The 12,055-nt window shown below is 36.7% G+C and overlaps 1 protein-coding gene across 1 annotated transcript in view; it reads right to left on the bottom strand.

Moving 5' to 3' along the window:
• The window catches only part of LOC150091323 (proto-oncogene tyrosine-protein kinase ROS-like), a 712,204-nt gene extending 710,823 nt beyond the window's left edge, over window positions 1-1,381 (bottom strand). Inside the window, exon 1 of the mRNA XM_090389969.1 lies at window positions 1,157-1,381. Coding sequence (XP_090246095.1) covers window positions 1,157-1,381 — 225 coding nt within the window. The remainder of the gene's footprint in view (window positions 1-1,156) is intronic.
• Between the last annotated feature and the right edge of the window lie 10,674 nt (window positions 1,382-12,055).

The following is a 12,055-nucleotide window of genomic DNA, read 5'->3' as shown; positions in this document are numbered from 1 at the left end:
GCCACGCTGGTCCAGTGCGGGTTGACAGATTGACCACATTCAGCAGTCAGGGGCTTGAACCCCGGTCTACTCAAAGAGCGTGTGCTACTGCACTCCCGCTCCTGCCCATTCGGCTACGGAGGCCGGTTGTTACACAAAATAAATACTTAAACTATTATTATTATTATTATTTGTAACCTTGTAAATTTTCTTTCCCTCATCTCAAAATAGTTCATGCAGGTCATGATGCCGTATCGTTTGATGTTGTTATTTGGTTTTTAGGAGCATTAGCAACTAAGGCCATATTGCTCCGGGATATGCGGTGGTCATTCCCTGACCTTTCCGCATCTTCCATATTTGGTGGCAACGGGCTCGAACCCCGGTCTAATCAAGAAGCGTGTGCTACGCACTACTGCTCCTTCCCACCTGGCTATGGAGACACCCTGATGCCGTATCAATAAGAAAATATCATATTAGCAATACTAATTTTACATTGTATTGTACATGTTTGTACAATACTATATAAAATATATAAATGCATTTTTATATATAAAAAATATAGTACAGACTATATAAAAATATATATATTTAAATAATAATATGAAATATCTAATTATAATACAGAGTGTTCGGAAAGTCACCATGCACTTATATATTTATTAACAGACGTGTTTCAATATCGAATACAGGAGGTAAATATGAATGACAGTTATAAACAGTGTTGAAAGTGACCCCTCCTTAGCATCAATACAGGCTTGGATCCTTCTTATTTTGTTTCTAAACACCACTATCAGTTGCTCACTTGAAACAGACTGAATGAATGCTGTTATCGCTGCTTTCAAGTCATCCAGCGTGCGCGGACAAACTCGATACACTGCAGATTTTGCTGCTCCCCATAGATAAAAGTCTGGTGGATTTAGATCTGTGAGTGTGGGGACCACACATCTGTCGAAATAATGCGGTCTCCAAAACATTCCTTTAATAACTGCATAGATCTGTGAGATGTGTGGGCATTAGCACCATCCTGTTGAAACCATGAGTAATTGGTTTCATCACTTGTCATCTGACCGATGAAGGTGTGAAGAATCTCCAAACAATAGCGCTCGCTGTTTATTGTATTCATAAAGAAAATAGGGCCATCAATTCAACGTCTGGAAATCGTAACCCACACACCAACCTTGAAATCATGTAGGGGTGTTTCGTGCAAAGTGTGAGGACTATCGGATGACCACAATCTTGAATTTTGCGAATTAACATAACCCGAGAGATGGAACCATGCTTCGTCGGTGAAAAAGGTCACATCCAACACATTAGCTGTATTCTCTTCAATAAATCGGTTAAACCATCTGCAATAGCATAATCGTTTTTCATGATCAGTTACTTTCAGTTCATGTACCGCCATTATTTTGTATGGGAAGAGCTTTAATTTCTTTCTGACGGCTTTATGAGCAATTCCAAGACCAATATCATGCTGCTGAGCTAACTTTCATAATGATTTTGATGGACTCTGCAGCATACTGTCAGAAATATCCAACAGTTCCCCCTCCAATAGTTTTTCTGGCCTTCCACAGCGTTTGACATCATCCACTGCTCTTGTTTCCCGAAACTTATCGACAAGGTTACAAACTGTATTGCGATGTGGAACAGGTGTATCTGGGAATTTGTCAGCAAATCGCTGTCGCACCACATCTGTGTATCTACCACCTTCTCGAAATACGTGTTTGGCGAGCCATACACGTTCTTCAGTTGTTAAAACCATATTGGGATCAAAATCTGAAATATAAACAAAATACAATTAAAAAAGTGCACAACAACTTTCCGAACATATTGGGATCAAAATCTGAAATGTAAACAAAATATGATTGGAAAAGTGCACAGTGACTTTCTGAACACCCTGTAGAATGAAATATATAAATATAGTTATATGTATTTAATTGTAATTCATTTTATTTTCAAAAAGTAGCAGACTATGCAGTTGCCGAATTTCAGCAAAAGTTTGTAACATAAATTGAATTTCAGGTGTGTATCAAAAATTCTTGTTTGTAAGCTGAATGTATGTAAATTGTATGTTTGTAAATTGGAAGGTTACTACAGAGGGCATGTTGATGCTGAGAATTATATTTGTTTGAAATTTGCAGTAGAATATGGCATTATACCTCAAGAGTATTTTTTTGTTACTGTAACAGAACATAGTAGCAAGACGTTCTGAGGGTAAAAGCGTTTCAAATGAGTGGGTAGCAAATGCCAGGGAAGCAAGCTTAAATAACTTTAAGGGGTGTGTCAGGGTAGTTAACTATACAAGAACACTAAATCTTAATTGTTTAAACAGTAATGTCAGAAGTGTAGTCAATAAAATGAGTGAATTCAAACTGCTGGTTAGGACAGTAATGCTGACATAATAGGGCTTACAGAAACGTGGTGCCACACGGAGATAAGGGATGATTTCAGTATGGTATGTAAAATGTATTTAGGAAGGACAGGGAAGGTAGAAGTGGTGGTGGGGTCATGCCTCTTATCAAAAGTAGCCTGAGCGCAACAAAAGCTTTCCCAGATTCAGACGTTTCACATGCTGGTAAACAATCTGTATGGTGTGAAATAGTTAGAAGCAAAGGTATAATGAGGGTGAGAGTAATCTACAGGACAGATGATTGTGAAGATTATGATGAGAGCTTCTACATGCAAATGGAATTGGCAAGTATGCATGAATGTCTTATTATGTGTGATTTCAATTTTCCTCTAATTGATTGGAACAAATGGGAAGGAAACTTCACATGGGGACAAAATTTTTAAATCAACCTGGTGATTGTTATTTGTATCAACATGTCAGGGAAAGTACTAGGGAAAAGAATAGTCTAGATCTCATCATCACCCATGAACCAGATGATATAAAAAGGCTGACAGTACAGGATCCAGTAGCAGGAAGTGATCACGGGGAGTTTTACGGTGGACAATAAAGAAAGAGAGAGAGGTAGCAGTGGTTAAAGGCAAAAGAATGGGTTATAATTTCAGGAAAGGAAATTACGATTGCCTTAAAGTGCTACATGGCCTCTATTAAGGGTAGATATCTCACAGAGAGCAAATACAATTGAATTATGGCATACTGTTACAAAATTAATCACAGAAGCCTTGAATGCTTATAGACCATTAAAAAAATACTCCACGAGGAGGATTCCAAGTTGGATGAATAATGAAGTTTCCAAATTACTTGAGCATAAAAAGACGGCATGCAAAAGTTAGAGAGCAATAAAAAGTACTGAAGCCTATAACAGCTACAAATTGATCTGTAATAATGCCATTGAAAAGGTTAGGCTGACAAAGGCAGATTACGAGAAATCAACAGCAAAGAGAGCAAAGAGGGGGGATAAGGAATTCTTCACATATATAAATGCAAAGAAGAGAAGAACAAAGAAGATTGGACTTTTATGTAATGGAAGTGGGATAGTATTAGATACCCCAGCTGAAATTGCAGATGAACTCAACAGTTACTTTGCATTGATATTTACAGAAGAAAAACCCTTCACATCAATGAGAAATTCTGGGAGTGAAGTCGAAAAAAATGTAATTAATGAGGTTCAAATTTCACACGTTTATTTAATGAAAAAACTTTCGAGCCTACAGGCCAGTACGGCTCCTGGGGTTGATAGCATTTACCCTATAATCTTAAAGGTGGCAGAAAGTGAGTGCACTGAACCTTTGAGGCTAATTATGAGAGCATCACTGGCCTCGGGAGTGATTCCACTGGATTGGAAAAGTGCCAATGTATCTCCAATACATAAGGGCAGTTCTAAGAGTGAAGTGGGAAATTACCGGCCGGTTAGTCTAGTAGGGAAAATCATGGAGACTATGTTCAAGGGTGGAATTCAGGATCACTTAGATAGAAATGGAGTTCTGAAGGATACTCAGCACAGTTTTGTAAAGGGAAAATTATGTTTAACTAATCTGGTTAGCTATTTTGACAGGGTTACTCAAGAGCTGGACAGCAAATAATTTTGATGTTGTTTATTTGGATTTCAGCAAAGCATTTAACTCAGTCCGACATGAGCGGTTACTTTATAGGCTGGAACAGGTTGGATTCATAGAGAAAATCCTTAGATGGATAGCAGGGTGGCTTCAGGGAAGGAAGCAGAGGGTTGTGATAAATTGTTATTCCTCAGATTGGGTTGAGGTAAGAAGTGGGATTCCCCAAGGACGAGTATTAGGACGATTGTTGTTTTTGATTTTCATAAATGACATCAATGAAGGGATAGAGGGCATTATGTCTAAATTTGCAGATGATGTAAAGATTGGTTGAGTAGTTAATTATTGCCCCCAAGCAGAGCTTCTTCAAAATGACCTAGAAAGACTTCAGAGATGGTCAGAAAAATGGCAGCTATGCTTTAATCAGGCAAAGTGTAAGGTACTGCACCTGGAGAAGAGTAATTCTAAAATAATTTATACATTTGGCAGAGTTGAACTAAAGCTGGTAGTGGAGGAAAGGGACTTGGGTATTACGATATGGTAAGATATGAAGTTCTTCGAGCATTTTAGACTGGTTGCAAAGAAGGCCCATGGTATCCTATTGATGATTTATTGAACAACCACTAGTAGATAAGGATAATCCCGTCATAATCCCATTATATAATGCTATTGTTAGACAACACTTGGAATGCTGTGTTCAAGTATGGAGACCGCACCTAAAGAAAGACATTGTTCTTCTTGAAAGGGTCCAAAGACGGGTAACTCACCTGGTAAGATCGGCAAAAGGCCGTCCATGTGAGGAAAGACTTCGAATATGTCGGTTTCAGAGCTTGGAAACTAGGCACCTTAGAGAAGACTTGATTGAGGTATTTAAGGCTCTGAGAGGCATAAGCAAAATGAATAAGGATGAAATTTTCATGCTTATAAATGATTCTATAACTAGGGGCCATAATTTCAAGTTACAGGAGGAATTGTTTAGACTGGATTGCAGGAACTTTTATTTTAGCTAGGAAGTTATGAATTACTGGAATAAGTTACATGGGTGGTAGAGGCTGACGGTCTGGGGATATTCAAAGGTCAGCTGGATAATTACCTAAGGTAGGAGGGAAATGCATAGGTTGTCCATTTTCTTTTCTCTTATTAATTATTATTATTATTTTATTTTATTATTTTTTTTAATTTTCTTCTTCTTATTATTATTTTATTTTATGTATTTTTTGTTATTTTATTTTATTATTATTTTTTTTTTTTGGCTGGTGCAGCATAAACCATAGGCTTCCTTGCACCATGTGGCCATTACTAATACTATTATCATCAAAGATGATAATAGTATTAGTATTAATTTTATAAATTTATATTTCATTTTAAATTTTATATTATATTATTTCATTTACACTGACAAATTATATCAGTGTAAATATAAAAACTTTCCCATTTAGCCAAAAAATGGCAAATGGAAAAATTTCACCGATTACAGTTTATTCATTAATAAATATTATTTTTGGAGTCCACAGATGATAATTAGCATTTGATCGTTCCCAGTATCAACAGAAATAATGCGGTTTTGAAACAGAGCTTTGATTCAAACTGAGGCCAGAATTTAAATTCTTGACATATGTAACTTTGAAATAATAAGTGAAGTGACATTAAATGAGGCCTCCTCATATAATGTCAGAGAATCGAAATTACTAGAAGCAACAAATGGAATACACATATAACACACTGTACATTTCTATTTATCCAGGCTTTTATTATCTAAATTTCTTGAATGACTGGCACCTATTTCATTCTGGGTAAAATTTGTGAAAAAAAAAAAAAAAAATTAACACAGCACATTTTGTACGAAATTCAGCATTTTTAAAACAGGCAATAAATAATTTTAAAATTTGTGCTTTGTAATGTTATTGTTATTTTATTATAATGCAAACAGTAACAAAAAAAGCTTCAATTTTTAATCAAAAACATTATCAACCCCTTCAGTTGACTTCTATGGCATCTATGAGACACCACCATTTTCTTTTTTCTGTTATTTTTATGATTTTGAAAATGGAATCATATCCTCCCATGCCTCTTCCCACTAGCTTTCTCTAAATGATGATGCAGTATTTCTGCTTTTATTTTTATTTCTAATGGATTACAAGAGGTTAACTGTTTAGTTGAAATCTAATAAAAAACACATTAAGTGGAGCCTACATTTTCTGTAATTAATTTTAGTGTACAAACATCTCTAATCCAGCAACCATAATTCATTCCTCCCACCTTCTAGAAGTTACATATATGCATGAATAAGGAGAGTAGTCCTGTACTTATGGCACATGTTTGGATTACTACAGCCATCATCTATATTCTTCTCAAAAGTGCAATTATGGGAAGAAAGCCCATATAACTGGAGGAAGTGAAGTATAATAGAAGAACGAGTGAAAAAATAAATATAATATGAGAAACTAACATTTCCAATTCAGTATAAAAAAAAGCTAAAAATTAAATAATAAAAATAAAAAGTGACCACAAGAACAGTTATGATCCATTTAAGGCATAAGTGATAAAAAGGTAAATAAATTTTAAAATGAAAGTGTGTGTGCTAATGTATTTTTTGTGCCGCATACCCATTTAGGATAAATTCGCTAAGCAGATGAACTGAGAATTTTCAAATGAGCAGATGTGTGGCACACTTTTTGCAAAGTACACTATTTTTTTAATCTATACATGATACACTCTCTCAACATAAATTTTACAACAGACATGGCAAAAAAATTTACAGGGTGTGATCTAAAGGTTTGGAGGCTGACTCTGTAACAAAATTGTCGCATTGTAATAATTTGTAACTTGCTGCAACATGTTCAGTGACTCATCTAGACACAGTAAGATATGAATTATATTCACATGTTACTATGTCTAAATTCATATTGACTGCAGTCAGTCTGAGTCAGTGTGCACTGAATAAGTTATGTATTTCATCACATTTTAAAATGAGTAATTTCATTAACTGGACAATATGCCACTTAATGAAAAGAAAAAGCACAACAGAAACCCATAAAATATCAAAAACAGCTTGGAAGATAGTGTCATCTGTTGTTTGAAGATTTTTCAGTGATTCAGAAAGTTGAAAGACAGTTGATTATCCACTGAAGATGATCCTCACACTGGCCACACTTCAACTTCAAAAACCAATGATTCAGTTTCACTTGTTCATGATCTGATCAGGAGTATCAACAGTATGTTGATACTCAACATTATGTTGCTAGCAACATTATGTTGCTAGTGAAATTGATATTTCTTGTGGGATATTCAAACAATTTTAACATGAGATTTGGGAATGCAATGCATGTCAGCCAAGTGTATGCTTCACACTGATGATCACAGAGAGCAGAGTGTTCTCAGATGTCAGGATCTTTATCAATGTGCTGCTGCAGACCTATACTTTGTTCGTTCCATCACTAATCAATCTTAATCAGATTTCAAGATCATGCTTAACATGTTTTTTGAATGATGTCCAGTGACATCACTTATTACAAATTTGTCCCACACAATCAAACAGTGAATCAGGAACACTACAAAACAAGCGCAATAAAATAAGTGGATGAAGTTATTGAGTTCCATTCTAGGTTATTACTATGCACTATCCACCAAAAAGTATCCAGACAATTTAATGTTTTAATGTCGAATTGCTGGCTTGTCAATTCAGAAAATTCAGCTTAGACTTTTCAAAGTGAACAGACAATATTGGTGATATCAGAGGGGTCGAGGCCTGTAGAAGCCCACTACACACAGAGCTCCAAAGCATCCATTTTCATGGGAGAGCAGTGGCACACAAGCCAAAAACCACCAACACAATCAGTGGTTTTGCTTTACATAGGATAATGAATGCCATACTGGTCAACAGAATAATGAAAATCAGTTTTATGGAGTGCAAATATTGTTACAACCTTTAGATTACAATCAGATTAGATGGGCAGGTGTAGGTATAAAAATTCCTGGAAAACATCTGCTGTCAGAGTGCATCATAACAATAATTTGAAAGAGGTGGGGTTATGGTGTGCAGCTATTTCTCTTGGTAAAGCCTAGACCTTTTGGCAGTTTTTGTGGAGAACCACAAATGCTAATTCCTATCAAAACATTTTGGACAATTCCATGCTCCTCTAAATGGCAATTCTTTAGTACAGACCCATGTCTATTTCAATATTGGTAATGCCACATGCCATCTCAGTGGTTGTTTGAGAATGGTCCATGTGACATACAAAAGTTAAAATGGATAGTGTAAAATCCCAGTGTGAACCCTATAGGATAAACTGGAACTTGAAAGTGAGAGTCAGACCAAAACATCAGTAGCTCAATGGTTACTGTTCTGCAGGAAGAATGGAGGACTAAACCAGTTGCAATTCACCGTTATGAAGGTCCAGGAGTGTAGAATGTGTCGTAGCAGCTAAAAGAGCTTGAAACACTACCAAAGTGAGTGGTAGTGATATCAACATAAATAGTTTTTGGAGGCAGTGTAATCAGTGACTTTACAGTTATTGCTAATGATTTCACATCTGAATTTAATTCTAACGTGAAAATAATTCAGGATACAACTTCATAGAAACAAATCAATTAGAAGGTTTTTTGTGTTTATTTATTTTTACAATAGTTTAACAGATTATTATGAGCAAAACTTACCCCTCCTTTAAGAAAATATATGCCATTTTTCTAAAAAAAAAAAAAAATATGAAAATTTTTTTTTTGTTAATTTACCTAAATATAATCACAAGAAACAAAATAAAATTACAAAAACTAAACCACAAACATAGAACACCAGTGGGATTCTTTACAACAGAAATAATAATTAAAACAGTCATGTTATTTGTTATTTAATGCAATCATACAATCATATTTGCAATCAGTAATCAATTGATAGATATGACTTTAAGCAGCACAGCAACACAAATGCTATCAGGAAGACTTTTTTTTTTTTTTTTTTTATGTAAACCCCAAACATGAGAGCTATTAGAACCTATAGTACTTAGTACTGTGTATGGGTTGGAGGTTGAGAAGACGAAAGAAGATATTTGTTGACATTGGACTTTGTTGTTGTTGACATTGGCTGACAATTGTTGACATTGGCTGGGGGTTGCACGTGTTTGGACTGTTTTGAAAAAGAGAGCGGGAATTATTGAAGCCAATTCAGAAGAGCAGTGCCCATGGAAATATCTGTAGAAGAGGCATGCAACAGAAACAGTATGTCTATGAGACAGCAAGTGGAGAGACTCTGTTAGAGATGAATCATTAATTAACCTAACTGCCCTCTTCTGAACGGAATCAAGAAGCCTGAGAGAGGTTTTGGGGACACCACCCCAGATGTGGGAACAATATTCCATGGTAAGGCGGATTTGCGATTTGTAAAGAGTGAACAGCTGTTTGGAAGAAAAGTAACGCCGAGAGCGAAAGAGAAAACCAAGTTTTTTAGATGCAGAGGAAGCAATATTTGTAATATGCTTGTGCCAAGAGACATTAGAAGTCAGGGTAATCTCCAAAAGAGATATATCATTTTGCCTAGAAATCGGAGTGTCACCAAAGATAAGCACAGGAGCAGAAGAATCCTTTTTTGGGAGATGTAAGACAAGACTGAGATTTAGAAGGATTGAAATCAACTAAGTTGTCTTTGCCCCACTGGAGAATTACCTGGAGATCGGCATTTAAGGAATTGGTAGCGGATATTTGAGAAATTGAAGCTGATTGGACAGGGCAACGTTTCTCAAAATGGAAAGTGCATTGCAATGTGCTATCATCGGCAAAACTACGGATAGGATTTCCAGTCAATGGAAGAAGGTCATTAATATACAAGAGGAAAAGTGTGGGAGAAAGAACTGAACCTTGGGGGCACTGGCATTAGTGGAGAAGTTAGAAGACAGAGAGCCATCTACCCATCACCCTCAGTGAGCGATCAGAAAGAAAACTGGATAACAAATTACAAAAACAGTTAGCAAACCATAAGATGGAAGCTTGTTTAGAAGACCTTTATGCTAAACACGATCAAAAGCTTTTGAGATGTTGAGAGCAACTGCTTGTGTTTCACCAAACTTTTCAATTGAATTAGTCCATAAATGGATAACATAAGCCAGAATATCACCAGTGGATTGACACTGACGGAATCCATACTGGTGATCGTTGATCAGACGGAAGGTTTCTAGGTAGTTTAAGAGTTGATGGTTAATCGATTTCTCCATTACTTTAGAAAGAGTAGAAGTAATTGCAATGGGATGATAATTGGATGGGAGGGATTTGTCACCCTTCTTAGGAACTGCTGGATATGAGTACATTTCCAAGCAGAAGGAAAAACACCTTTGGAATAAGAAAGTGAAAAAAGGCAGCAAAGAACAGGAGTAAGTTCAGGAGCACACGTTTTGAGAACAAGTGGAGAAATACCATTGGGACCTAAAGCTTTCTTAGCATCAAGATTCATCAAAATCCTTCTGACATCCTTTTGACAGAAGACCACAGGAGGCATTGAATGGAGCGTGTTGGGAATGGTGGGAGGTGTTTTACCAAGATCATTAATACACGAGTTGGAAGGAAAATGGGATGCTAGCAGGTCAGCTTTATCCTTGGCTGAAGTGACAACAGAACCATCTGGTTTGGACAGAAGTGGAAGCAGAGATGGGCAAAAGTTGTGGCCGATAGCTTTGGCAAGAGATGCTCGGCTACCATTAGGGCAAGAAGCAAGTTTTCTACTCTTAGCCTGTTCAAACTCTAGTTTGGATTGATTAATAACTGCTTTACAATTGTTGCAAGCTTTGGTGTGAGCAGAAAATGAAACTGAACAATTAGAAACAAGCCAATTACGATATGCAACGTTCTTCACTTGAACAGCCTTAGCACATTTATTGGAAAACCAAGGTTCAGATAAAGGATGAGATTTTAAAGTGGAGTGTGAGATAAAGGATTCCATTCCTGCAAGAATAATTTCACTGACACGATCTGAGCAAACGTTGACGTCAGAAGTTTTGAAACAGTAATCTGACCAAGGAAAAGAAGAAAAGAAATCTCGCAGGTCATCCCATTTTGCATTCTTGTAATGCCAAACAATACATGGTTGGGAATAGCCATGAGATAAAGGCTCCATTGGAGAAGAGACAATCACCAAGTTGTGATCTGAGGTGCCTAAAGGACCTCTCACTTCGACAGTGTACTTAGAAGGGTTGTTTGTGAGAAAAAGATCAAGCATGTTGGCTGTATGGTTAGGATTGTCCGGTATTCTTGTAGGTAAATGAACAATCTGTGCAAGATCATTAGTGATTACAAAAGCCTCAGCATCACGACCAGCTGGGTCAGTGTGATTAGAAAACGGAAGCCAGCTGGAGTTGTGAACGTTAAAATCACCACACTGTTAGGAAAGTTGGATTGGAGAAAGTAAAGTTGCAAAGAGAGTAAGTCAAAGAGCTCCAAGTGATCAGTGGAGTTGGGAGAATGGTAGAGACAACAGATGAATTTGACACAACGAGGTAGAGAGATTTTAAGCCAGAAAAGAGGAGATTCCAAATTACCAAGTTGCTGACAGGGAATATCAGAATGGACATATGCACAAGTACCATCTTTGAGGCGAAAGGAATCATACAGCAAATAATTTGGGCAACTAAGATGAGCAGTAATTGAATCAACCGATAACTGAGATTTTGTCAGAAAAAGTACATGGTGTTTGGCAGACTGCAAGTGGAAATGGTCATTGTTTAGATTAGAATTGAGACCATGTATATTTGTTAGGATTAGGAAGTGTTTGGGAAGTTTAGAACTTTTTGCAAATAAGCTTATTCTATTAGTTTTAAAATTTATGGTGTATTCAATAGTAAGAAAAAGTGTGTGTGTGGGGGGGGGGGGGAGATTTGCTGTATGAAGTAATCCAATTTTTGGTTATGGCATACACATGGTAAGAATATACCCAGATCCTTGACATAACATCACTTCGACAATCCCCCCCCCCATACACACTACTTGGACTCTCTCCAGTCACTATCTGGCAGAGTAGAGGTAACAAGATTATACACTAGCTGATTCGGAAGCTTCCTAGAGAGTTACCAATAGGTTCAGTCTGGTGTACTAACTAAAGGCCGGCCTGCAAACATCATTTTAGAGCTGTACCCTCGAA

The sequence above is a fragment of the Mastigoproctus giganteus genome, chromosome 1 (assembly GCF_048544385.1).
Source record: "Mastigoproctus giganteus isolate SK-2022 chromosome 1, ASM4854438v1, whole genome shotgun sequence".
Classification (NCBI taxonomy): Eukaryota; Metazoa; Arthropoda; class Arachnida; order Uropygi; family Thelyphonidae; genus Mastigoproctus; species Mastigoproctus giganteus.
Note: the sequence above shows the minus strand (reverse complement) of the source record. Positions and strands in the feature narration are given on the sequence as shown.